This window comes from Microtus ochrogaster, chromosome 8 (assembly GCF_000317375.1).
Source record: "Microtus ochrogaster isolate Prairie Vole_2 chromosome 8, MicOch1.0, whole genome shotgun sequence".
In the NCBI taxonomy this organism is placed as follows: domain Eukaryota; kingdom Metazoa; phylum Chordata; class Mammalia; order Rodentia; family Cricetidae; genus Microtus; species Microtus ochrogaster.
Window position 1 is genome coordinate 57462531 of NC_022015.1, and position 27267 is coordinate 57489797.

The 27267-nt window shown below is 44.1% G+C and overlaps 1 protein-coding gene across 2 annotated transcripts in view; it reads right to left on the bottom strand.

Annotated features, from left to right (window-relative positions):
• The window catches only part of Glis3 (GLIS family zinc finger 3), a 422638-nt gene that overhangs the window by 35526 nt on the left and 359845 nt on the right, over positions 1–27267 (bottom strand). For both annotated transcript variants that reach the window (XM_005352104.3, XM_026781690.1), the window contains 2 exons: positions 24662–24806; positions 5417–5585 (listed from right to left, as the gene is read on the bottom strand). In XM_005352104.3, coding sequence (XP_005352161.1) covers positions 5417–5585; positions 24662–24806 — 314 coding nt within the window. The remainder of the gene's footprint in view (positions 1–5416; positions 5586–24661; positions 24807–27267) is intronic.

Consider the following 27267-nt stretch of genomic DNA (forward strand, 5'->3'; position numbering starts at 1 on the left):
GTGTGTGTGTGTGTGTGTGTGTGTACGTATAGAAGCACACGTATGTGAATATCGGGAGAAAAAGGGTATTTTGTAATCGCCCCTGTTAATCTCATATGTCCTTGGAAGCTATCTTTCTAGAAAGCAGCTGACATCCTCAGGGGATTCTAGGCAAGGACCACATCTTGATTTCTCATAGACCGCTCTGATGCTAACATCTTCATCATCCAACTGCAGAGCCTGTTGCTACAGAGATTACTTCATGTCACCTCACACGAGAATCAAGACTTTATTTATTGTCTGTTTATCTGTTGCCCTCTGGGTTAGGAATGTCTTGGTGCACATGATAAAGTATCTGCCACACACGTCAGGAGGTCACTGGGTAAACTAGCTTTGTGAGGATCACACAGTCCTGTGGAGAACTCTGAGCAGAAGTCAGCTCTCCTCTAATGCGACAGACAGGTGAGGCCAAGCAGTGTCTCTATTTCCAAACCTTTGGTACTCTCTCTCTAACCGAGAGAGAATTTTCAACTCTTTTTGATGCTCGGGGACTCTTCAAAGGCCCAATGAGCTGTAACTGTGTAGGATAAAAGCTTGGAATGGTAAAGAACAAAATGATCCTTTCAAAGGATAAAATAACATCAACTCCACAGTGTGGACTTGCTAGTCTAAGAACTACAGAGGACCGCCCTTATCTGACGGAGGACCAATGAAACAACTTCCCACTCCTTCTCATTGCTTCTGGAAGACACTCCGAATCTTCTGGGGGTGAAACAAACATCAGGCACATTTAGAATGAATGCTGTATCTGTCATTGCTCTTCATTGGCCAAATGCACACATTCTTGCTCCCAAGAGGAAGCTGAAACTCCTCAATCTGGCTAATATGGGGTTACTCGCCATTACAGGCTCAGCCCCGCCCACCTTTACTGTCTTTCCTCTTGACATTCAAACACAGCCTGACAGTCTATAGAAGATCAGCTTTCATGGGGACATTGCTTCCTCTAATGTTTCCTCCCTCATTTTGCCAACAGACACTCTTGCTCTGCGCCTTCAAAGCCCCTGCATCACCTTTCCCTTCTCTGCTAAGGTATCATGGGCTATTGGTTCAGCTGCTCCCCCATTAGACTGGGGGCTCAGAGACAGCAGGGCTCTAGTTCATCATGTGTCGCATGGAGTCCTCACTGTCTGCCTATCTCATGCTTCATCAATACGAGCCGAATGAAAGACTCAACTAACCACAGAGCCCCCAGGGTTAGAATGGATCCTGATCAGCTTTAACATCTTGCTACATTTTTATGATTACTGAACAGAGATGAGGAGATTAAGAAGAAAGAGGGAAGATTATGTGAATGCACATGAGGCTACGAGAAAGCTGTGTGGATGAAGACATCCCTGAGTGCTCAGGAGAAAGACTAGGAAAGCAACAGGCCTAGTTCTGAGGTGTTCTGATGCTAAGAAGAGATAATGCTAACATCCCAATGAGTGATCACAGTACCAGGCTTCTAGCATTGAGAGCCACAGAAAGCATCATACCTCTTAGTATGTATCTATATGTGCAGGAGACTGGCACCTAGGTCTTACACTAAAGTCTGCAAGAGGTATAAGATGGCAGAAGCATTAAGAATCAAGACCACTGTCCTTCTGACAAAAACAAAACAAAACTCAAAGAGAACTCTATGGGAACCTTCCATTGGGCCAGTGGGTAGGCCATGTCTTCCTCTTTCCTAGACATTCTCCTCGATGCTCTTTATTCCTTGTCACAGCTTCCTTGACATATGGTAGCCTACACTAAATATCCAATAGTATAACTCAGAGCAAAATATTCGGAAGGTTGTGAGGGAACAAGGCCCCTGTCCTCCGACATCGAACTCAGCTCTAGCCGATAGATACATCAGACCTACGATAGATGTAACAGATCCTAAGAACCAAGGGGTTCTACAGCAATGTCAGCCTCAGACTTGAGAAACGGGGAGGTTTCCCGGGAACTCAGCTGAGCACTGAAGGCTGTATGTGATAGTGTGAAGGGCTAAGTTAAGGCATGGCATCAAGTGAATGAAGCAAGGAGCAGTGACCAGGCTGGCTTGCCTAGAATGGAGCTGATAATGGAGAGCTTTACTAATTGCAAAAGCAGTGCTGAGAAACAGAGATGCTTTGACCTTCAGCATCTAGGCAGACGGTACCAAGTTTCCAGCAATGAGTGAGAATACGGCCCCGATGAGGCATAGCTTAGGTTGGCCAAAACATACAAACCCTCATACATATCTAAGCACCTAGAATTTCAGCAATGCCACATCTGAAACGTTATGAAAGAAGCCATGGGACATTCTAGTACTCAAGAGGAACTCGAGAAACTGGCATGCTTTATTTGGTAAAGACAATTTAACTACTTTTTTCCAAAGCAAGGATTCCCAACATTTTCTTATCTTAATTCCTGCGCCAGACTACACGTTCTGCAAAGAGACCCAATCTTTTCATTTGTTTCCATCTTATCTCTCAGGTGGGGTTCAGGAAATCTTTAGTAAGCCCCCCCTCTTTGTAGGGAGTCCACAGCTCCTATCCCTGTCACTGGTACTACGAAGTGTACTGTGCTTGTGGCCTTTAGAAGGAAGCGAGGTGGCTGACATGCTCTTTTAAACATGAGCAATGTAAACTGAGGTTAAAGATTTTCTCCATTTCAAAATGGCTGCCCATAAATATTTTTGTGATTTGTTGGCATAACAGACATACTAAGCCCAAAGAATTAGCATTTCCAAAGACACCGAGTTCCTCTCAAGGGTAGCCACTTGTCGCCATAAAGTACCTGTGGTGGCTCATACATCATGGCACGGTAAAACACCACTTCCCTTCAGAAGTTCAAATCAACATCAGGGGATGTGTTGTTGCTCAAATCCCTGGAATTATGTGTCATGTAGTTAGCATTTAAAAATAAAAATAGACTCTCATCAAATTGAGGGACGGTACATTTATTTTACGATGGGCAGGATCAAAGAGCTTGATGTTAGATGGGCAGCTGCCGTGGGCCTTTGCTAACTTCTGACGGTGACTCAGGCCATTTTATTAATGAGCTAGAGCTAAGTAAATGATGAACCAATGCCTGCAAAGCAGGAAAAGATGCCAGTGCCCCACTAAAATCGCAACGTGTGATCAACCTGTTTCCGTTAAGAAAGCTGTTGGAGTTTTTACTGGGGGATTTCCCAGACAAACAGAGCAAAGATGGACAAAGCCAGAGCGGAAGGTGAGTCCCTTTCCTCTTTGCGGTTCCATCCTGGTCCCTAGTGAAAACACAGGGACTAATTCCGGGCTTCTTCATGTCATCTTCTTCTCCATCCTGACGGGGAGAGATGACCCACATCTCACATTTGCCCAGTCAGTCAGGTGTGGGATCAGAGTTCAGATCCCGTGGCGAGGACATGCAGCAATATAAACCCGAAAGAGTGAAAATGTCTATTTACTCATTCCCATAGAGCGACTGTGCTGCCCCCCTCCCTTCTTCCTTCCCCACTCCACGGTTCCTTACATTATGGATCGCTGAGATCACTGAACATCCTCTAGATTCCAACCCTAACCCTCCCAGTCCTGCCAAGGCAACCTGTGTTTGTCTGAGCAGCCTTGTGTGAGGGACTGCATGCCATGGTGACACCATCTTTAGTCCATTTGGGGACTGTAAAGATGCTAAAAGAGATAGGCTCAGGTAACTGAAGGATAGAGTTCATGTTTCCAGTGACCATGACATGGTGACCACAGACATGCTTTTGCTGACCGTTCTTCCCAGGGGAAGCGGCACTTACCATGTGCACACAGCTGTTAAAATAATTTGTACCTTCTGATTCTCGTTTCTAATTATCACATACATCTACATGCGGATCTTTTACTATCTCATAAGAGTCATGCTCTGAAACTCAATTTATTATTCCTTCTCTTTTTTTATTTCTCAAATTTTGTTAGGGGCACAGTTTTCTAGAGATAACTTGGGTACTGGTTTGGCTCCTCTTCTTTATTCTTTCAAAAGTCTGCCTCCTAGTAAAGCTCTTGAGTGAATTCTCCTGACTTCCTTGTCTTACTTCAAGGCACCATGTTGCTCCCAAGGAACCCGGATGTAGCTTCACTCTGTACCCTCCCTGTCTCTCATGGCGTTCTCATGCAGATTCCTTCCTTTGTGATGTCAACTTCACTGCATGCTTCTTCTCACACTGGTTATTTGCTTCCAGGAGGATGAGGGCAACTCCTTGGTTGAAAATTCTGACTTCCACAGAAGCCAGCCCACTGCCATCACCAAATCATCATCCACGTGCATCCTGCTATCCCGAGTGGCCAAGACCCTGTACTTGCTGCACGCCCACCTTCTCCTCATCTTGCAGGTGCCCTTGCTGTCTGAGATGCTGTGCCCTTTCATCTGTGAGGAGGCAAAGTCTTTTTCTCTTGACTCCTGTGTCATCCTGTCTTTCACTCACTGAGAAACTGTTTGGATTTGTGGTTCACAGAAACAGATGCATCTTGGAAGTAGAGATATGAGAACCATGTCTAGCCCCAAATCTTTAAAGCCACTGGAGAATTCAGAAGTAAAATGGAAACATACAGTTATTTAGGGGTCCTCCTATAGAAATTCTTTCTGAGGGTGACACCAACAAAAAGTATTGAGGAAACAGTTGTTTCCTGGCTATCATGCAACCTTTTCTGTCACTCTGTCTTCTCCCAAGGTACTGCCATCTGGATTTTGAACAACTGCCCATGGCCTGTGTGTTGAGACATGGCCCGGGCACTACCCTGGACTTCTCCTTGGGGAGGAAGTAGAACTCTGAGGAAGTGGAGTCTAATGAAAGGAAGTTAGGTTGTTGGGGACATGACCTTGAAGGGGAAAATCGAGAAATGTAGTCCCTTTCTGTCTCTCTCTTTGCTTCCTAGCCACCATGAGGTGAAAAAGGCCCCTCTGCCACACACTCCCACCCCAAGGACCCCAAAGCAAGGCCCAGTGACCATGGGTGAAATCCCTGAAACCATGAGCCAAGGCCAACTTGTACGTTTACTGTTTTTCAGTCATTTTGTGAATATGGAAGGCTGCCTAGCACACAAACTCGCACTGTGTGACTATGGGGTCGTTTATACCTGGAGAGCCAGCCCCTCAACTCACTGAAAACTGAGCCCCAAAACAAGGTGATGTGGCAAAGCTGGGACACAGTGATACATTTTCTAGTTCCTGACACTTGAGCTGTGGTTGAATGCCAGTATCATTTTAATTTGTTATATATAAAAAAAATGTAACAGATAATGAGATATTTGGTCCACATGCTTTGTGTATGTTACTTTTAAAATGTCACCCCTGGGTAACTCAGCCCACCAACGGATTATTAATAAAATCCAGCAACTGTCAGCGCTCCTCTCTGTGGAGGGAGGCTTGGCGGCAACACCTATTATGGGAGCGAGACAGATGGCCTTACCTCTCGGTGCCTGCGTCCACAGCTGCGAGTGGAGGTAACTGGGAGGAGGGGTGGTGGGGGCTCCCCTGTACATTATGTCCCGGAGAAGGGTGACTGACAGGATGTGGGGGTGGCACGGCCCCAGCAGCTGTTCCACTTCGGCTTGAATGACTGCTGGCGAAAATGGGAGCTGAAACCAAGAGAGAGAGAGAGAGGCAGCATGAGACAGTGCCCTGAAGGAGGCCCCGTTTTAAACACCGAGCCTGACAGCAAGCATATTTCAGGGACTTGTTTGTTTTTCTCTGAGTGCCTTTTAGGGAGTAGCTCTCCCCTTCGTGGATACGCACAGCTTTGGCTTCCGTGGCGGAACAGGTTCCCTGGCTCTGTGTCTTCAGGAGTTCCAGCTAGGCTTGCTTCAGGCTCACCTTGGTCTCTGAAGGGCCGTGTGCCCTGACAGTTCCCTATCTGGTCATTACAATTACTCCATCGTGTGCTGTTTGTTTCTATGCAAACGTTTTTGTGTCTGTTTTTTAGCTATGGAAGACGACACTTGAGTGATGCATGCTCAGTCAGCTGACTGCAGGGGTACAAAACAGGCCTTCTGCCTCTTCCCACCATGTAGTTAGACACTGAGGGTCAGGCCCCTCCACGGTCCGTGTAAAGATAACAGAACCCTCATAACTACAGTCCCAGCACAGGGCGCCATTCCCTCTAACTAAAAGCCTAGCAGACTCGAACATTCCTTTGATGGTGTGATAAATATTCTTCTTTTTACTCTAAAGAAGTCTTTATTTACCCAAGGTGACAAAATAGGGAAAGGCAGCCCTCATACACAGCTCTGGGGTCTTTCCCCACCACTGCCAATCACACACTGATGGGAAGTCACGGCCTTGTTCTTGGGGCAGCCTCACCTGCGAGAACTGTATCTGACCTCAAACTTGCCCATGTGCCCATTTACAGCATCTAATTGGTACCCTGTCACCTGATAACCAGGGCTTGTCACTTTCCAAGTCTATGGGAGAGGAAGGACCTTAATGTGGGGGACCTGCTCTGCAGATGTCTCATTAGGCTGCAGTCAGAAGCCTCATTACCCATGCTCCCTCACTTCCTTCTCCGCACACAGCTTTGCCCTGTGCCCACTTCTGCTCCGTCTGAACTTTACTAATATCAAAGAACAAACGGATCTTTTTTTTTAATTAAAGAAATCAAGTTCAAGATTAAGAAAGTCATATTATCAAAAAGACTTGAAGGTTTAAAAGTTCAGGGAGTTGTATTTTTAGACCGCTATCGCTTTCAGCCAACCCCACCGGGGTAGAAATTAAGACCCCAGGTGACCCAGCCCCACAAAGACTAATCCAATGGAATGCAAGTTCAAGGACTTAGAGAAGCGTGTGAAGAGGCAGAATTACCATCTTCCCGCTCAAAACGCTACTGACACGGCTGTGATCTGATTTGAAGGGTTTATTTCTGGTAGATCAGCATTCTGTCAGGCTCACTCCTGTCCTCAGAAACCTTCACCCTTCCAGAGTCCTCCGAGGCCTAAAAAGTGGTAGTGAGGCCAGGAAGTGCTTACTAGTTCAAAAAGTCATCCCCGAGCTTCTCTTGTACGCGTCAGCCTCCGTGGAAGCTGCACATTTCCAAACTCGCTGGAGTCACCTTATAAATCACTGCCCTCGTTTGTGCCCTGCTGGTTCAGGGAGCCTCAATTCTGCTTGGATTCCGAATAATAACGTGGCCCAGGGGAGAAGGCTGTTTGGACTGACTATAGCAATAGTTTCAATATTGGTGTTTGTCAGCATGAAGCTTGGGTTTCAAATACTGTTCTAAAATCTAATGGAATAATAAGGTCACAGAGACACCACGAGAACACAGCTACTTTTATAAAACCTGCTTTAAGTATAGAAACGGCAGCTCTCATTTATTTTGTAACTGGTGCTGAATTCAGCCTTTACTTCTTTACCCCAGAGGTCCTGTTGTGTGTATGCGTTTCTGTTTATCACAAGGGAAGCACTGCCCTTGCTGTTGCAACCCAGTGGGCAACAGGGAAGCATGCTATGCTTTACTATGTGGTTCAGCAGAAAAGATGGCGCTTCCCAAAGGTCCATAGTAACTGCTTTGGTTGGATTTCACATCAGCTACAATTAATAAGCTAGACAATATGGTGTTATTTATAGCCTGTCACTGAAAGTGAGGGGTTGCTGAGGAACAATCCTTTCTCCCAGCCAAGTCACAACCAAACACCTGTCATCCATCCATCCATCCATCCTTTTCCCATCTAACATTATTTTAAATGATGAGCCTGCTAAGTACATATATACGCATGTATGTGTGTATATGTGTGTGTGTGTGTGTGTGTGTGTGTGTGTGTGTATAGTTATAGTTATTGTATCGTATCATTCGTGTACTCCTGTCCTTGAGTGGGCTTTAGCCTGAAAACGGAGAAATGTCTGTATGTGTTAATTCTATCAAAATACTAAGATTTCCTAATTTTGACCTCTTAACAGTGTTCTGTCACTTTAACACACTAATCTGTGGCTCTACAACCAGGTAGGTGAGCACATCCCAAATGTATTACAACAGTTTATACTTGAGCACTTTTATTTAGTCCTCCACTTTGACATACTTATTTTAGTATTTTCACCTTCCTCTGCCTCTCCCTACTGGCAACTGAACCCAGAACACTATGTATGTTGCGAAAGTGACTTAGCATTGAGCTACAGCCCTGGCCTCTTCTCATTCTCTAAGGCGCCAATCACTCCACAAATATTTATGGAGCAGCTACCATATGGCAGACACAAAACTTGGTCCTGGGCTAAGCTATAAAACAAGACATGTTTAGTATTTGTTATCTCCAACTGTACGTATCAAGTCATGTTTGCTTTTTTTAATGAGCAAAGACAAACAATCTAAATGTCAATAAAGTCTATCCTGGGGCTCCAGTTGGAAATTTTATCCAACAATTCCTACTCCCTTCTAATCAAAGGCTGCCCCAGGGAAGTATTATTCTCTCAGATTTGTCAGCAGACACATGCCACAGAGGCCTAATCTCGAGGAATCTAGGAGTCCTGGGGTAGGGAGGGAGGAACGTGCTGGTAAACTGAGGCCAGGACTGTCCAAGCTCTAGGAAGGTATACTACCATGGCCATGGGCAGGAGGTGGTGGAGAGGGTGTGTAGGGTAAGGCATTTGAGGTGACGGGCATGGAGCTGAAGGCAAAGAACTGGGTCTTCCAAGTGCTCTGACATCAAACACACATCCACAGTCCTTCCTTTTATAGCTATGGCTGACATAGAATACTCGAAGCAGGGAAGGGTTCTCTACAAGAGACCCCATGAGAAGAAGAAAGAGAGGGATTCAGGCTTCAACTTAAAAGTCTGAATGTGAAAGCATCTGAACAGTTTCTTACACAGGGCATAACTGATCACTTTTCTGCAAAAGAAAACCAATCACTTTTTACTTCTGTGTTGTAGGACATGGGATGAAAATTAGAGAGATTTTATGAGAATTATAGAGTATAACTTAGTTGGAAGAGACTTAGTGTCAATGTCTATACAGGACAGTCTGCCTGCAGAGTCCAGGGTAAAATTGCTGGTTACAGATGTTACTTATGACCAAAATAATGAAATTAATGGAGGATAAGTCATAAGAGACACAAGCATGGCTTTCTAATATATATCCAAAAGACAACTATCTGAAGTCAGTTAGCTATGGCTGGGATAGGACTAACTATCTTTGGCCTTTATCGAAGACCAGCAAGTTTCAGAAACTGCCATTGTCATCCAGAAAATGTCTTTGCTATCCACAGTGACTCCCAGGAATGTCTAACCTTATCAAACCACACATCTAGGATGTATCTTAAGTGTATCGTTTCCAAGTATTATTTCTTCATCTGGACACAGCATTCCAGTACCTCCTTTTATATGGCAGGTGTTAAATCTTCACTAATGTTTCTTAAGTTTCAATACCTGCCGGCTCCTCGCAGCCGTGCCTGCTCCAGCATATGCTTACAGACGAGCACACAGGCTTTGCCAAGGGATTTCCAATCTTAGGAAGAAAATCCGCACGATGGAGTAGAACTATGAGGTTATTCACGAAAGGAAAAAAAAATATTTCCACACTTACTCAAAATGATTTCCACAAATCAACCAGTGGAGTGTACAATGTGGCCTATTGATCAAAGCCTCAAGAAGAAAATGGATCCCTTTAGCACACAGCACAATATTAACAAAACTGTTGTGACCAAATCAACCAGACACAGACTGCCCCCGGGGGCAGCTTTCATTGTTGGTGTCCCCTTGGGGGTCAGTGCTGTCTCCAAAGCTGGAAGGGGGCTTTTCACTGAACTTCCAGACAGGGTTGGTGACTGGCAGCTGGAACAACTGATTAGGCACAGCAAAGGAACAAACTAGAAACCCTTACTGCCTTTGTGATTAAGAGATGGTGAACTCCCCAAGGAAATAAAGCTTGGACAACCAATGAATGCATGAACTCTGCCTGCTGCCCAGAGCCAGGAGCTCTCTTCCCTACCACTACGGACTCTTTCTCATGGGGCCTGGCTTATGGCAGTGACAGGCAGAGGTGGCTCTGAGATCCATGAGGTTCCTAGAAGCAATCTCAAAGGCTGCTGGAGCCACGAAAGGCTCGTGACTATTTCAGTTAATGTCAATCAACATATCTCTATTATAACTATCAATATATTATTCATTATTAATATATTACTAGTAATTGTTATGTTAAGATAATATTACAGCATATTATTATGAAATGATATTATAGTGTTATAATTTATTAATGTATTATATTATTAATAACAATATATTATTTCTAATGAAAGGTACATCTGGAGATTCTTCCCTTGTGAGGTATCCACCATGTGAACAGAGGATACAAGGAGTACTTTAGGGACCCCAAATATAGATCTTCTTGCCTTGCCATCCTAGGCCTGCTAGAGCTACTACCCACATCATTTGATGACTGTTTCCATCCATTCAGATGGTTGGCACAAAGACTCTCCTGTCAGTCAGAGGCAAAAAAAGTAGCTAGCATAGGCAGGCCTGATGGAGTAAACCTGTAATCCTAGATAACAAGCAAGAGATTTCAAGTTCAAGGTCTGCCTGGGCAATTAAGTGAGACTGCCTCAAACAAAAGACCAAAGAAGAAGTTATGGATATAGCTCATTGGGAATGTCCTGGGCTGGCACGTGCAGAACTAGGTTCAGCTCCCAGGAAAGTGAGGAATAGATAGTATGTTTTCCTGTTCAAAATTGTGTGAGCAGCTACACTTTTGTTCTCTGATATTAAATAATCCAATAACCCAGAAGGAGCCATGGAAGTAGAACATACTTTCCGATACCCTAGATTGTAGCCTGAGACATTTTGAGATCCTAAATTTCTTGTGACTTTCAAAATGGTTCAGAGATACACATGGAGTAGCAGGGGATGACCCAGGTCTCAGCTTCGTTCTATAACTCCCTTCTCCATATTTGGGAACTCACAGTTATGATTGATTGAATACCTGTCATCTGCCAAGGACATTTTGCCAAGGACATTTGCTATTTATTGATTCCTGGTTAGATGAGATGGCTATGGTCACTTGGTGAACAAATAGTGAAGGCAAAATTCAAAGTGAGATTTCAGGTCACATTGGCCCTAACCACCATCCCACACTGTCTCTCGAGGGCCCGGCGGACTCAAAACAAAGTGCATCCATATCTAGCAGTGTGTCTGAAAAGGCATCCTGGAGTAGAGGCGAACAGGTGGCTGCAACATTCTCAGTTAGATGGTTTAAAAAAAAAAATTCTTTGTCCCAACCCATTCTCAACCTTGATAAAGAGATTTAATCCAGACAAGAAATTAACTGAATTATTCCGTTTGGAAAACAAACAGCTGGTAAGAAATGTGCTTTTGCCCAAATAAAGATTTCGGATCCATGTCAGACGCATATTGATCCACGGGCAAGGCAAGGAGTGGGGCCTGCAGGGCGATTCGTGAGCAATCGGCTATCTGCGCCTTTACTGCAGCAAGCAGGATGTCCTGGGCTGTCGATAATGAGCCTAGAGGAGAATTACTGTGTTTGTGGAGACCACTGAGCTTCCCTGTAAGCCCTCACTTCAGGGCATTCATGGCTACTGAGAAGCCCTAGCCCAGCTCTGACTTGTCCTCACTGGAAAGGAAATCCAACTTATTTGAAGATGATGACTCTTACTTGTAATGAATGCCACAGCCATGTTGGGCTCCCGAGAAATGACATTAATTGCTTGGTGGCTAGCATAAGGAAAGAAGTCTAGGGCTGACCATTCATCTCTCAGGCAGAATTTCAAGGGTCAAGGCTCAGAGGAGCAAACTAATCGATGAGCCCGAGGTAAATCGGCTCTCAAGTAAACATTAGCAAGACTTAGAGGGTCCTCATGAAAGGTGAGCTTAATCTTGTCTTTCTGTCTCTCTCCCAAGAGGAGAAACTTAGACCTGGGAGGAGCTCAATAAACCATTTAACTGCAGTGGCGGTTTTGGCTCCATTGGCCCCATCAGCAATCAGGCGCTCAGGACAGACAGTGTCAGTCAGCATGGTTGGGAACAGGAGTGAACACAATGGGACTCACATGGATCTGGGTTTGAGGCTTAGCTCGAGTGACTGCCTGATGTTTCTTCATCTTCGAAAGGATAATACTTCACAGGATTGCATGGAAAAATATAAACATATAACACATTGAAAAGCTAAATAGGAGATGGAGGGATGGCTCAGCAGTTCACACCATGTGCTACTCCTGAAGCAGGCCCAGGTTTGGTTCCTAGTGCCTGCCTGGGAACACACAAATGCCTGTAACTCCAGTTCCAGGGGAAGGGTGCCCTCTTCCAGCCTGGCCTTTGTGAACACTGCACATGTGGTACACAGTCGTACAGACATACATGCAGTCAACACACTGATATGTAGAAAATAGAATACGATTAAAAATTAAAAACACACAGCACAAAGGCTAAACTCTGGTTATTCACCCACAAAATGCTCTAATCATTTTATTGTAATTCTTATCATATTTTGTTGTAATTAATGCAATTTTAATATGATTAGGGAATGACAAAAATATACACTGCCCCAAAATGGTAAACACCCGATTAAGCTTTTTTTTTAAAAGCCCGGATGAAAAACTGCAATATAACTGTGCACTGGAATTCGTCACTGGGGAGGAGTTTATGCATCATATTCAATCAGCTTTTTATTGTTCAATATTTTTATGCAAGTGCTACAAAGTATTTGAGGACTAGAACAAATCCGCCTAGGGTTAACATGTTGTCCTTTACTTTGAAGGAGTAATACACACCTTTGAGATACAGCCCATAATACATTTCAGTGTAGAAGATAACAAGTCATTTTCATGCATGACTGCACTTCACTAAGGAGCGAAAATGGGCTGTTACTAAAATGTCAACACAATTGTCCCTCTTGAAGCTTAGCTTTTCTTCAAGTATTTCTACATTTTTCAGGGCTTCTTGTTTGCTTCTCCTCTCCAAGAGCATACAGATTCAGCTTTGGTTAATTTTTCAGAATTTAAAGAAAGGCTTCCCTTTAGATGTTCTGAGGAAACTGACCGATATTGGAGGCATCTAGAAACTTAGTCACCAAAAGTGAACATTTAAGTCTAATACCATCTGCTGTTCTTCACAGAACACCTCAAAGCAATTTAACTGCACTGTCATCGGATGGAAAACGCCTTCCTGACCTAAATTCACACACCAGAGAGAGTTTCCTAGCAAGGAAAATGCCTGCCAGGGCAATCTGCTAGGGAGCCTGAATTTAATTCTAAAGTTAATTGGAGAATGGGGGAGACCCCGGTTTATGCTAATGCTTGTTGCAGATGAGAAGGGGCTGTTCCTTTTTACCTTCTCACCTGATGTCAGGGCACTGCCTGCCCATCTGCCTCTCCATCAAGTAGGGCATCGTTCCGCACCCACATTCCACCTGTGTTAGGAGGAAGCCGCTTCTTAAGGGTTTGCACATCCATCCCTCTGATCTTTTCCCTCTCCTTCCAGCATGAATAATTTTAATATTGCCAATCACTGAAAATCCATTCTTTCTGCCTGTCTCACCACCACCCCCCTTGCAATGTGAAGTATCATTATCCAGCAGCCCCGATAACAGCGTAATGAAACAATTCCCTCTCAAGCGCATCGGTGGCTGTCAGACTAAAATGACAATACCCGTCCATCCCTGACATGCTACCCTCAGCTAATTGATGGCAACTGTCTCCAATGCTCCAGGACAAAGAAAACATACATGTGTCTCCTGACAGGAGAGCTACCTGGCAATGGATAAACCGCTGTGTTAGGAGGCTGCCGGATTAAGGTACGTAAGGATACCGCTCTAAAGAATGTACCTATTAGCTTTGTGCTTAATAGAACCGCTGATCACTGGGGAACAGAAATAAATAAGGTACAGTAAGAATTTATTGATGTCTGGATAGTTAGATGAATATTCAGGTTCTCTTACAAACAGATGTCTCTCAGGAGCTCCAAACTTCAGTGTAGGCAGCCCAATTACATTTCCAGCTCATGCCGCTAGATTTACCACCAGGGAAGACGTCATTACTGTTTGGGAGTGTACGCATGCTCTCAAGTCTTTCTGGAATCTACCATGGTCCAGCTAGAAGATATGTCACCCGCACGAATGCCAAAGGTTACCATCAAACATCCTGAAATACCAGGTGTAATTAGCTTCTGTTCGGGAAGTTTCCCATCTGTACTGCAACAGAACAAAGACATTCTGTCGCAACTCGGATGGCATCACTCAGGCGTTTCTCTGGGGCCAACATTTCATGCAGCCCTCTTAAATCTTTCCAGACAATGCATGACACATCAAACCTCAAATCTCAGACTGTGCTTCCCTCCTCTGGAGTACCAGCCCTCCCACTTATTCACCTTAAGTTACACAGAAAAGTCGGTAGGATAACGTGAACATACAGACCACTCAAGACTTCCCTTTGGGTAGCCGTATCTCCTCTCTCCCTGTACTTTAGATTTTCAGCCCCTTTCAAGTCAGGATGGAAAAGGAGAAAGGAGAAAGATGGCGCTGGCATGGCTAACTGCTCCGGGAAGTAATTAAAAAGTTCTCCTCGGCTCTGTCTTTGTAGCAAAGTCCAACTTACTCATAAAAGATAATAATCATTTTAGTAAACATACCAGGTCTCTAACCCTTAGTATGTATTCCACGGCTATACTATCAAAGGTAGGATCTATGATCCCACCCGCTGTGTTTCTGCACGAACTCTGAAACCACTTGCAGTGGAGGCTGCTTGGAAACGCATCTGTAGCAAGGACAGCCAATCTGGTTTTGACTGCCATGTTCTTCTAGCAGAAAGAAATGCTGATCTGTGGACTCTGAGGAGACCTCTCTTCCTAGATGTGGAAAGGTTGGTGACAATAGTCCTTTATAGGGCCTGTGGGGCAGTAAGGAACCAGTCTTCAATTGCCACTAACCCGAGGCAAAACTGCACAGACACCCAAGTTGGTTTTGTTGTAACCCCTTTTTCTGTCGTCACAGACTTTCTTCACCTTGGCATTTATTTGATTTCCAAGCAGACATTCATGCTTTAGCATGAAATTATGCTTATATATGACATTTTGGAAGGAATTTTAATTGAATATTTTTCTCTGTTTGGGAAACAGTCTTCAGTTATGCCGACTTCCTGGTCTACTGTGAGACAAAATGTATTTTGAGTAAGCAAGTATCTTCCTTGTTGGAATACGAGCAAGTGGGCCCCTCAAACTTGACATTTCAACTCCTTGTTTTATTCCTGAGGACTGATGTACGTCTCAGAGAGGTTTTGACTTGAGAAAAATCTGTGCTACTCTACGCCCTGAGACACTTCTCCTTCTAGGAGGAACAAATGTGGGCAGAGGGAAACCGTGATGGTTCCTGGATTTCGCTGCCTGCCTCAGGCTCATCATGCCAAAACTCAGTTCTTTTCTCTCTGGCAGCTTCTTTCTGGATGAGAGAACCATGTTTGTCAGGGCATCCCACCCTAGGATGCCTCTGTACATCTTCCTGCTAGCTGGTGACTTCAGGGATCCCTCTATTTGAGGGCCTCTAGTCTAAGGGCCCCGAGAGCATCATCCCAGGGAAGACAAACAGAAGTAAGCGTGGCCTGGTACCCTTATGGGGAGACTGTTTGTTCCCATCTATCTGCCTTCATTGCTGGGTCTCATAAAGACCTCTGCAAGGCCATGGGCTGGGGGACTTCTGAAGTATCTGCTAAATCTAAAAGAGTATAGGTCCAGCCAAATTCCTATGCATTATTATGTGTTCTTAACTCTTATAATGCATTCTCGACTTTAATTAATTTATTTTACTTAATTAAATTTATGGCTTCCTTGATTTCATTTGGTCACTGACAAATGTTCCAGATGGAAGTCTGAAGCTGAGGTCACAAAGTTGTTTTTGGAAAGGACCAGAGTTTTTAGGTTTTGTAGGCAAGAATACCCTCAGCTATTTAAACAGCTATTCTCACACAAAGCTTAAACGTATTTTATTTAAATTTACTTTTAGAATTCTTAAAATCATCACTCGTAGTTCTCTGGCCATAATGAAAACAGGAGGCAGGCCAGATACAGCCTGTGGGCAGTCTGCTGATCGCTGGTGTTACAAATTACGTGTTGTATCATTGTTACAAAGAGAACACCATCACATAAGATTAGAGAAATATGAATTATAATAAATAAATTGAGGTAAGAAAATAGCCAAAAATAGTTTTATAGGCAAAATACCGTGGACTGTATTTTGAGGAGAATGATGGAGTGAGGAAGAGACCATTTACAAAATGACACCAGGAGAGACCAAAGCTATACATACCTGAGCAATGCCACCGCAAAAGCTGTATGAAATCGCACCGGCCAGGCCATCAGTATGATTGCCTCTTTCCTGCACCTGCTTCACCTCACAGGTTCACTGTTCACTAAGCTCATTTTTCAAGCAGGCATGGTGTGGGCACTCAGTCTCTTTGTGGCAATGGAAAATAAAAAGTCTCATGCAGAGATTTGAAAATGGGACTTAGGTCTACAAGTCCATGGTCCAATCTTGTCTTGGCTTCTTGGAAGAAACTGCCTGTCTGTGAATTCTCTACCCAGCACTACCTAGGACACAAGGGGAGCACAAAAGGGGAGCCGGTGTCTGCCACAGAGCTCAACGTGGCTTACCAACAGTTCATGAAACAAAAAGGGAGTGAGGGAGGGGAAGGAGGGAGGAAGTGAGGAAGGAAAGGAAAGAGGGTCACTGAGAACTTGCAAGCTGACAGTGAGCCCACTGGCTTCTTTTTTGTTCTCTCAGGACAGCCCTATGGGATTCCTATCAGCACCTACTCTAAAGGGCAAGTAGCTTCCGTAAACACAACACCCAGTAGGCAGAGAGCCAAGATGGGGCTTCAGATTTAGTCCCACAATCTTTCTGAATGACACTCTGTCATTGAAACGAAAATAAAAACAACCAAAGCACTATTTTTGTATTCAAACCCTAGTAGCCATCAAAACATAATTTTGACATTGTGAGCTTGGGGCCACTGACTGACCCCAAAGTGGTGAGCTTCTGATTCCAATTTTATCTTTAAAGCAACACAGTAGATCTCCTACATTCGAAACACAATGTGAGCTACTACGCAGAGTATAGGGTTAGAAAATCTAAAGAATTCTGTTTTAGCTTTCGTTTAGTCTACTAAACAATGCTGATTTAAAATTTAATTTCTTTACCCCCCCCATTCCTAAAAACAACAATAAAGAACACCGGGGTGGCAGGTAATTTTGCTCAGGACCGTAATATACATTTCCTAGTATTTGAACACAGCAATAATTAGCACTAACAGATGTTGAGCACTTACTGCCTCCTAAGAACTCTTAATGTCATTAAACCCAGTAATCAATCTCAGTAAGGGGAATGTCTCAGTTGGAGGCAAGGAAGTGTTTCCACTTGTAAATATTGTGTTTGAGCAGATTGGCTTCATGGACAGTAAGAGAGACTTGTGTAAAACACGGTCACTAACGACATACAATATCTGACTTTTCAAAGGAACATGGAACACTACTCACTCTTGTTGTTTATATAGCTACCAACTGCCTGAGCACCCAAGCACACAGACCTAAGGACGTTTCTCTCCCATTAGCATTGGTCAGCAGGTACACAGTGCTTCTCAAACTGCATATCCATCCCTTTGAAATGCTTGATGTAAAAGTCAGGCATGATGATAAATACCTGGAACGCCCAAACTGGTAAGGCAGAGGCAGGGGGATTTCTGTAAGTTGCCAGTATAGTTTATACAGTGAGTTCTAAGCCAGCCAGGGTTACATAGCAAGAAAATATCTTTAAAATGGAAGGGAAAAAAGAAAAATAAAAAAGTTTGGTATAGACTAGCCTACGGAACAAATTCCTATGTAGAATTATGATAGCTTGTCCCCTTTAATAACAACCGGCCACTTTCTGCAGCTTCTCCCTACTACAAGGAAGTGGTAAGACTCTCTCTACACTTTCAGAGAAAAGGATCCAGTGGCACAAAACCTGTTATTTCTGAGGATATGATTGGGAATTCACAGAAACATTAGGGTAAGATGCAATTCTGTAGTCCAAGGCTGACAGGTAAGACAGTCAGACAGATGAAAAGATAGGTAGACAGAACGGTGCATACATACATACATAGATAAGTAGATGATAGATGATAACAAGACAGATATGAATCATGAGCAACCATGCTCATTGAGACAGAACTGGGTTAGCATGCAATAAGACGGCCAACTCCAGCTAGAAACATTCATGGAAGCGAGGCAAATACAGACTTAACTTAGGAAGAAGATCAAGCCTCCAGAGAGGTGCCTGCGACGCCCAGTGTGGGTTAGAAGGGTAGCAGTGGTTCAAGGCATAGATGAGGAACATGATGGGACTGAACAGTCTATGACAATAACAAGGAAGACACTATAAATGACAATCCCCAAGACAGAGATTTTGGTTAACATGGAATGGGCAGATGTCACCATAGTCAATGTAGACCTGACACTACTCTCTTTATTACTGGAAAACATCTCGTTTCATGTGAGTTAATCCAGTAATGCCCTTCAGTTTATATCCCCATGTCAGGCTTAACCTTTCTTTTTAGTGTCCATACAACAATAAAAAGGAACTCTCACTGTGACTACAAACACCCAAAACAAGCAGTTCTTAAGAAAAAGCCCTTTGTGATTCAGACGGAAGAGATGAGCTTCCTATTTCTTTTTCCCCTTGGAGCCTAAATTCAGTGGAAGTAGAAAGTCAGAACTTTGGACCCATGTTTGGCTCGGTTCCACAGCCACACAAGGTATAAAGTGCTTCAGCTGTCAAGTTCTAGCCTGAATTCCACCCTGGCATCCATCGATCCCTTCAGACCTGCTTGAGACAAACTGCAAAGCTCCAAATGGCCCTTCTCCTCTCCTACTGACAAAAGAGTATTCAATGAGTAGTGAGATAGGGGACAAATGACAACACAGAGACAACCAAGTCCTTCCCCAGTGGGGACAAAGCCACTGTTGGCAAGCCTTACTCCTTTGTCTCCTTTCTGATGAGGTGTGGAAAGTTTCTTGCTCACCCCCAAAAAATGTTCTCATAGCAACAACGTGCGTTCCAGAAAACTGCGTGATTCAGTTCAATCCTGCATGAAAAGCCAGCAGGCATACAGGGGAATATGTACACAAGGACAAATTGAAGCACCCAATTTGTCAGTTTGCAAATATATAAAGGTAGGAACAGCTGTAACTGCTCCATACAGGTCAGTGGGGCCTGTGCTGCCTGAGAACCAACATTTTAATTTGCTTTAATGGAGCGTGCATAATAAAAGCTCACTGTTAATTTAAAAACAAACAAAACGTAAGCCTTCTACAGACTTCTACAGTGAGTAACATGTATGTATACCCAGTAACCCATACTCTAGTAACCCTCGATAAAACTCAAATGGGGTTTTGTAGAAGCCACGACTCATATATTGTGATTCAGAGGATGGATTCCCAAGTGAGCTGCCTGGATGAACAACAGCGTCCCGCATCACCTGGGAACTTGTTAGAATAATCTGGCAGAGATGCAAATCTCTGAGATTGTTCAGAACTACTGAATCGGAAACTCCAGGGGTGAGCTCAGAAAGCAGCACTTTTATAAGGCTGTCTGCTGGCGTGATATACACTGCTGGACTGGCTCAGGTTTAAAACTGTGTGTTAGGGATGCTAGCGCCCCCAGTAGAGGACATGGGGCTTGGCTTGTTCTTACTATCGCTGACTTCAGTTCAAGTTAACAGACAATCACTGACGGGAACTGTTTGCTCTGTACAGTGGTTCTCAACTTTCCTAATGCTGCAACCCCTTAATATAGTTCTTCATGCTCTGGTGACCACAACCATAACATCACTTCCATTGCTACTTCATAACTGTGATATTGCTACTGCTATGAATCTCAGTTATCCGATATGCAGGATGACCGATATGTCACTCCAGTGAGGTCATTTGACCTTCAAAGGGGTCATGCTCCAAAGGTTGAAAACCACTGCGTTAAAGTGAGACCCAGTTTCTGATGACAGCTCAAGACACTACCAGGGGAGACATCATGAGAACACCGTCAGGTATTTCCTTCAAATTCCTTTTGTCTACATTCCCTTCTGCCCACCCCTACTCCGAAGTTTCTCGGTTGCTTTCTCCCCTTTGTAAATTCCAAGCAAAACAGTGCTTTTGAAGATAGTGCAAGAGATATTCATGTGTTTCACAATGTTCTATGTCTTTCTGAAGACTTTAATGTATGCTCTGCTCGTCTTTTACAGCTCTCCCCTGTAAAGTTTAATCTCCTGGGAAATTGTGTGTCAGTTTAGAGGTCTCTAATGGCCACCCCCTAAATTAGCAGCCAGTTTTTGAGAAGAGACCATAGGAGGCACTTTCACAGAAAATTAGAGCCAACGTTGACAGCTTTCTCAGAAGCTGTCCAAAGACAGCAAATATACTCAATTTAAGAATGTGGAGAATAAGTTAAAACATATAACACGAGATTAAACTAAAATGAAACACTATTCATAAAGCATGTTAACACAGTGCTATTTATTACAAAACTGGTATTATTGCAGGGGGAAAACCTCCCTTCTCCCAGCAATGGGGTGGAGAGCTAATGACATCATAAAACTTTACAAAGAAATCTTCATTTCCCTCTTAGGCTTATATAAGATAGTGGAACAAAAAGCGAACCTTTTTCCCTTGAAAAGCTCAAATCTACATTAAAATCTGAATAGTTCAACAGGACTTACTAGATCTAAACATAAGGATTACTTTATAACCTAAGGGAAACCGTTATCAATACCCCCCTCCATACACACCATTCTTGAAGGTCACTCATTTCTGCTGCATCAGCACTCTGATGGAGGAAGGTCATTGGTTAAGTAATAAAGAAACTGCTTGGCCTCATAGGTTAAAACATAGGTGGGAGGAGTAAACAGAACAGAATGCTGGGAGAAAGAGGAAGTGAGCTCAGACTCGACAGCTCTGCTCTCTGGAGCAGAGATGCCATGCTCCCCTCTCCCAGGCAGACGCGATAACTCTGCTCTCTGAGGCAGACGCGATGGAGCAAGCCGCCAGGTCAGACATGCTGAATCTTTCCCGGTAAGACCGGTGCTACACAGTTTATTAGAGATGGGTTGATCAGGATATCAGAATTAGCCCGTAAGAGGCTAGAGCTAGTGGGCCAAGCAGTGTTTAAAAGAATACAGTTTGTGTGTTGTTATTTCAGGTAAAGCTAGCTGGTGGCGGGAACTGGGTGGCGGAACACAGCCTGAAGCTCCTACTCCAGCACTCCATCTCATAGAAGTTTCTGTGGGACTCAAATATCTCAAAACCCTTCCCATGAGAAACCTGCATTGTCTGGACCATCTCTTTCTTGCGGGTCCATCCACCAGGTTGGACTGAAGGGTGAGTGAGGGTGGAGCAGGCCTCATCTCCTCTTGGGTTCCCTGGCAGCTTTCACTTGCAGTTTAGCCCTATTGATCAGACTGTCCCAAGGATTGGGTTTCTGCTAGATGATTCTAGTATTTAGCCACAAGTCTTCATGACCAAGGTCACAGGCTTACTAAAGTCACCTCATATTGAGTCCACAGTTACAGCTGTGGTTCAGAAAGAGCCATTACTTTTGTGGCCACACATGGGACAGATCATTTGCCCGAGGCATCTGTTGCTAACATATGGACCTTCTGCCAAGACCAGGCACTGGTCCAGTTGGTCCATGCTGCTGCACCCTCACTAAATTTAGACTTGCCTACTCCATCAGCTCATTCTATGAGCTCAGATTTATACTGGACTGGTCCTAAAGCCCTGAAAGTGGCTTTAGGTCACACTTGACCTACTGTGAAACCCTCTCTCTCAGAGTCTCAGTAAATTACCTGGAATTCCCACACTGACCTGGACCATGATGTGGGGCATAGTCTCAGAAATGAAACTAGAAGTGGTCCAGTCTTAGGGCCTTTTCACCACCGCCCCTACCGTGGGGGCCCATTGAGCAGCAGAAAGTTGCTGGGAGCCTAGGATCTTCCAACAGTGCAAAAGTAAACACCACAATTTAAAATCATCCTCAGCATGGTCTACAAAAATGAAAATCTTTTCAGGCCATCTATTCCAATCAATCACTCTCTTATCAATCTCAGAAATCTGCTTCAATAAAGGAAGTAGACATGTGTAGGCTTTCTTCCCTGCTCATATTAATGCTGTACAGATGATCCTTCTGGGTGCTGAATCCTGTGACATCTAAGGGATGATTCTGCTCAAAGTCATATCTAAGGGTTTCCCCTCCTATGCTCACACATATTCAACGGGTTTCCACGGACCTGTTCCTAGCAACGAAAGGCATATAATAATCATTAAGGAAGTATTTTCTTGAGTTACTTATCTTCCTGATTTTTCTAACAGAATGGAAAGAGAACAACCATGCCCTCTGTGCTGTGCTGAAGATGGAATCCATGTCTCACACATGTTCCACAAGCCCTCTGCCACTGAACCACACCCCAGCCCATCTCCAAGCACTTCTTACCCTTGCCAAATCGACTTGACCATCCAGATTTCACCTTTCCCTAATGAATGGAGAGTTTCCAGCATGCCTTTGCCATGTGCCATGCGTGGGTTGGTATGTGCCTGCAGGCCATTAGCCCATGTGCTGCTGCTGTGCACATGCACTCCACACGTGTGCCTTTCCAGAGCTTAACAAAGAAGGCATGCAAGTTTGGTTTTAAAGTTTTCCTCCCTGTCTGCTTTTGCCTCTAGGTTTGCTGCCTACTCAGCAAATCAAAAGGTATAATCAATTATTTAAAAATAATCCAGAGGCCAAGAAAGTACAACAGTCCCTAAGGGAAACGGACAGAAAGCAAGGAGAATAAACCCCAGCACTTACAAGAGGCCTGGAGAGACAAAACCCCAGGGAAATGCTGCTAAGGTGGACACCTGCCGAGTTCAGGTCATTTCCGAGCAGAAAATGCCTGTCAACTGCAAGATGCCATGTGGACGGCTGTGGCAACGTATGCTTCCTTGCCTGTGCTACAGCGCTTCTGCTACAGCTGGAGGCTCCAAGGCAAGGGCTGAAGATCTTTTTGAGACCCAAATATAGAAAAGCATCGAGAATAAAAGTGGAAGTCTATTCAGCATGACAAAGTCATTTCAAACTAAAACTACACCTTAAAAAGTTGGAAACTCCCAAACTTTAAAAGTACTAGCTGACATGTAAAAATGCACACCCAGTCCAACACACGAGTGCTGAGAACGAATCGTATGTTACATGCATACAATACAGACAACATTTTCCATAGCAACAGGTGTCTTAGTGTCCAAGATTTGGGACAAGACTGGCCACTCCTTGCAAATTGTTCCTACTGTCTGCAGGTTTCTCAGTTGCCTCTGATTAGCTCCGATCTTAACTCTGAGTTCCAGATCTTTGGTAAAGGTATATTCACTGCCTAAGGAAGTAGAGGGATGTTTCATCGGTTGTTTTAACCTGATTGTTGATTCATTTAGTGTGCTAGAGAAATGTTCGTGTGTCATCGATTTGCAAACCAACAGCCTCTATGCACACAAAAGCTATCCATGTCTCTTCACTCATGTCTAATATCAAGTTTTTCAGTTTGTTTTGATAGTGTTATAAAACAGTCCTATGCATTTGATGAAGTGTCTATGTATCTCTTTAAGATCTGGTCAGCCATTCAAGTAAGTTTTGATCTCTATCTCTGGATCTAGAGGAGACGAAGCTATGCTGTGTCAGTGAATAAGTCCCTAAGAAGCTGCTGAAGGTTCCTCGATGCTGGCTCACTGTGATTAAGAATGTTTTGATGACGGATGCTCCAGAAGCGACTGCTTTAATGCCCTTTTCTTCTGCACCGGATCGTCTTGAGAACCGTCGGGCTTAGAAGGCCACACAAGCATGCCTTTCTCCTATTCCACTGCAATGCATCAGTACGTTCTTCATTCTCTAAGGCGTATTAGCACTTCTCAAAAGAAAAGAAAAGCATGCTGCCAACCTGGCTGTGGGATCGGATGCAGATGGGAGTAGAGTTGCAAGTCACTGAAAATGGCAAAGTCTCACTGTCTGGAATAGGGTGCTAGTGCAACTTGCTTTCAGATGGCTTGCAGCAAGAGCTTTCTGTGTGTAAAATAATAAAACTAATTATGCTTGCTCAACTTCTCCACCACCATCACAGAGGCTGGAAAGTGCACCCAAACTGCAAGCTAATGCAATCAAAGAAACACGATGTGCCCTCTTACTGTGATAGACTAGTCTTCCCTTTTTCGGAGCAACCTGCAATTCTCTGGATACAGGGTCACTTATGATTCAGAAAGAGGTGGACAAGAGATCGAGAGCACCGTCCCTTCCTCTCCCTTTGTTTTAGGGACATTCATGGATATTCTTACAAGTTGGTTTACAAACAATCAAGGTTTTCTGTAGCTACCTGGAGCTTCCACTTAAAATGGAGAGATGATGAAGACCGCTCCATTTAGAATCCGCATGTGTTCTGCTGCCTGCTTCAGGGCCAACCATTTCCTCTGAGTCCCAAAGATTCCTGGGAGGGCTTAGTGCACCAAACCTCTGGCAGAAGCCCAGAACAAGATGAACTAATGTGTTATTTGGCCTTGTTTCTTTATGAGGAACAGGAAGGTCTGCTTTGCCAAACCAACATAGGAGAACAGCTGCAGACTACTAACTGCGAGCACAAACGATCATGGATGAATTCTCAGGTGAAACGGATTTGCTGTGACATTCTTACCTGGATAGAGTTCAGGCCCAGGCCCTGGCCCTGGGGAGTGTCCCATGGCACCATCAGCATCTCTGGGGGAAGTGGCTGGCTGCAGAGGCTGTACAGCGAGACAGTCGGTGAGGAGATCCGGATGGAGCTCAGCGCTAGACCGCAGCTGAAAGGAGAAGAGAGAAGAGATGGAAAAAGCTGGTCCTTAGAACACCTACCTGGAAAAGCCTAGTGCCCCAAAGGTGGAAGCAGTTCAATCCACAGATATTTATCAAGCAGCCATGGAGAGGCAGGCATGAGTGTGATAGCATCAACAGAAGGACTGGTTCTCCAGCCTAGAACACCTGGCAGGTGCTTCAGGAAGCAAGTGGCTGCGAGTAGGTTTGACTCCAGACATTGGTAGCCCTACTTCTAAGAACTCAAACCTCCATTTATTTGCTCACTCAGTCTCTAATCAGAAGTTGTAGTGATGACACAGACTCAGAAAGACTTTGTCTATAGGGTTCCCACTGTAAAGAGCAGGGATACTGGTACACAAGCTATCTGGGAGAAAAGTTAGGGAATCCCCACTGGTGTTTGATGCTTAGAAATTTTACATGAGGGAGACATACTGGAACAAAATTTAAAATAGAAAATGATTAAATTAAACTTCTAACAGCAATAATAATAAACCCCGATGCTATGTCACACAAAATAGGAATGTACATCTTTACTTAGTCACACACAATTAATTTTATATGTGAGTTGCATGTAAAAATTAGACCAAAATGGAGTTAAAATGTAGTATAAGTAAAACTTTACTTGATTCATTTGATTGTATGTAGGTGTTCATTTATGCAAGGGATTGTGTTAGTGTATGCACACGTGTGTGAGCATCTGTATGTGTGAGAATGTGTGCATGTGTGTCTGTGTCTGTGTGAATGAGAGCATGTGTGTATGTCTGTGTATGAATGTGCATGTGTCTATACATGTGCTTAGGCTGAAGAAAAAGTCTTGGTGTCATCTTCGTGGTACCACCGGCCACCTTGAAACAGGGGCTCATTGGCCCACAGCCCACCAATTAGAGTGGACTGGCTGACCAGTGAGACCCAGAAACTCTCCTGTCTCTACTTCAGTACTACAACTACCAGTGTTTAGGCGGCAGTTGAGGGTTGAACCCAAGTCCTCAATGCTTACAAAGCAATCAGTTTATCAATGGAATTGCTCACAGCTCCAACATCTTTAGAAACACAAATTTTGTAAATGTACCTTGAAAAATTACAATGGAACGTTTGGTGACATAAATGTATTAACCTAATTGTGTTAAAACATAGTATTATAAAAGTATAAAATGTATTTCTTAGAAATATCACAAATGCTTATCTTCAGCATTTAAAACTGTGTATGAACTGGCTTTATACAGACATTAAGCCTTTAGATACAGAGCCACAGTATTCTTGTTCTTTGACAAATGTCCCATGGCCCTCTTGACTCCAGGAGGATTCACTGTCTTTACAGAACTCTGACTCTGTAAAAAGTTGAACAACTAAAATACAAATGAGCAATGCTAAGTGCTAGAAAGTGACGCTCAGAAACGAGGTCATGAGGGCACATGGGGGTCAGGGGTTAGTTTGGGATAGCGGTCTGGGACTGCAGCTTGGGGCTAAAACTGGTAACAAGTCTGAGAAGAATTGTAGCAAGATGTCCCAGACAGTGGGTGTCAGAGGCGGGGGGGGGGGCTGCCTTCCTTGCAAAATGATTGTTGGAATGGTATGGCTAGCACAGTGTGGGGGTGGCAGTGGGACGTGAAGCCCAAGGAACAGAGACAGAAGATGTAAGAGGAACTGGGAAGAAAGAGAACAAAATCCTGCCATGGGCAATTACTACAAACCACGGCTCCTTTATCAGGGAGCGGGTTGAAAAGGAGAACTAAACACGGTAATGCATACACAGCAATAATTACAGAGGCGGAGGCCATGGCTTCAAGGGGGGCAGGTAAGGGGACATGGGAGGAGTTGGGGGTGGAAATGATGCAAATGTGGTTTTCATGTAGGAACTTCTCAGTTTTAAAAATGGCAATGCACACGGAACAAGTACATGGCATGATAACCCTAAGGGAACGGGCAGTAAGCAACAGCTCCCTAGCTGGACTTAAGAGCCACTCAACAAGAGGGGTGACATGCCTGATAGCGGAAACCAAGCCAGCTACTCAGTGCTGGTGAGGTCACAGATGGAAGAGAACCTGCGACCACCCCTTTGCTAAACCAGCATAATCCCTAACAACCATCTAAACATTTGTCATTATACCTACAGGTAAGTATAGGCTTCATGTCTCACCAAAGGAACTTCTCTTGGCAACAGACAGAGGCCATCCCGGAAAACCATAACCAACCAAAATGCAGTTGTGGAGCCCAGTCCCAGTGGACACATTATGAAACATCCCTACATCTGAGGCACAGGGAACACGGCGGAAGAGGGCGCAGATCAGGGAGTCTGCTGTGAGACTCTGCTTCTATTAAATCCAGATAACAAGTCTCACCAACATAACTGTATAAACTTGAGCTGAACTAGAGAAACAACAATAAACAAGCCAAAGCAGGTGGGGGAAATTCCCCGAGGCTTCAGCCTGTACAAAGAACTACAGGCAG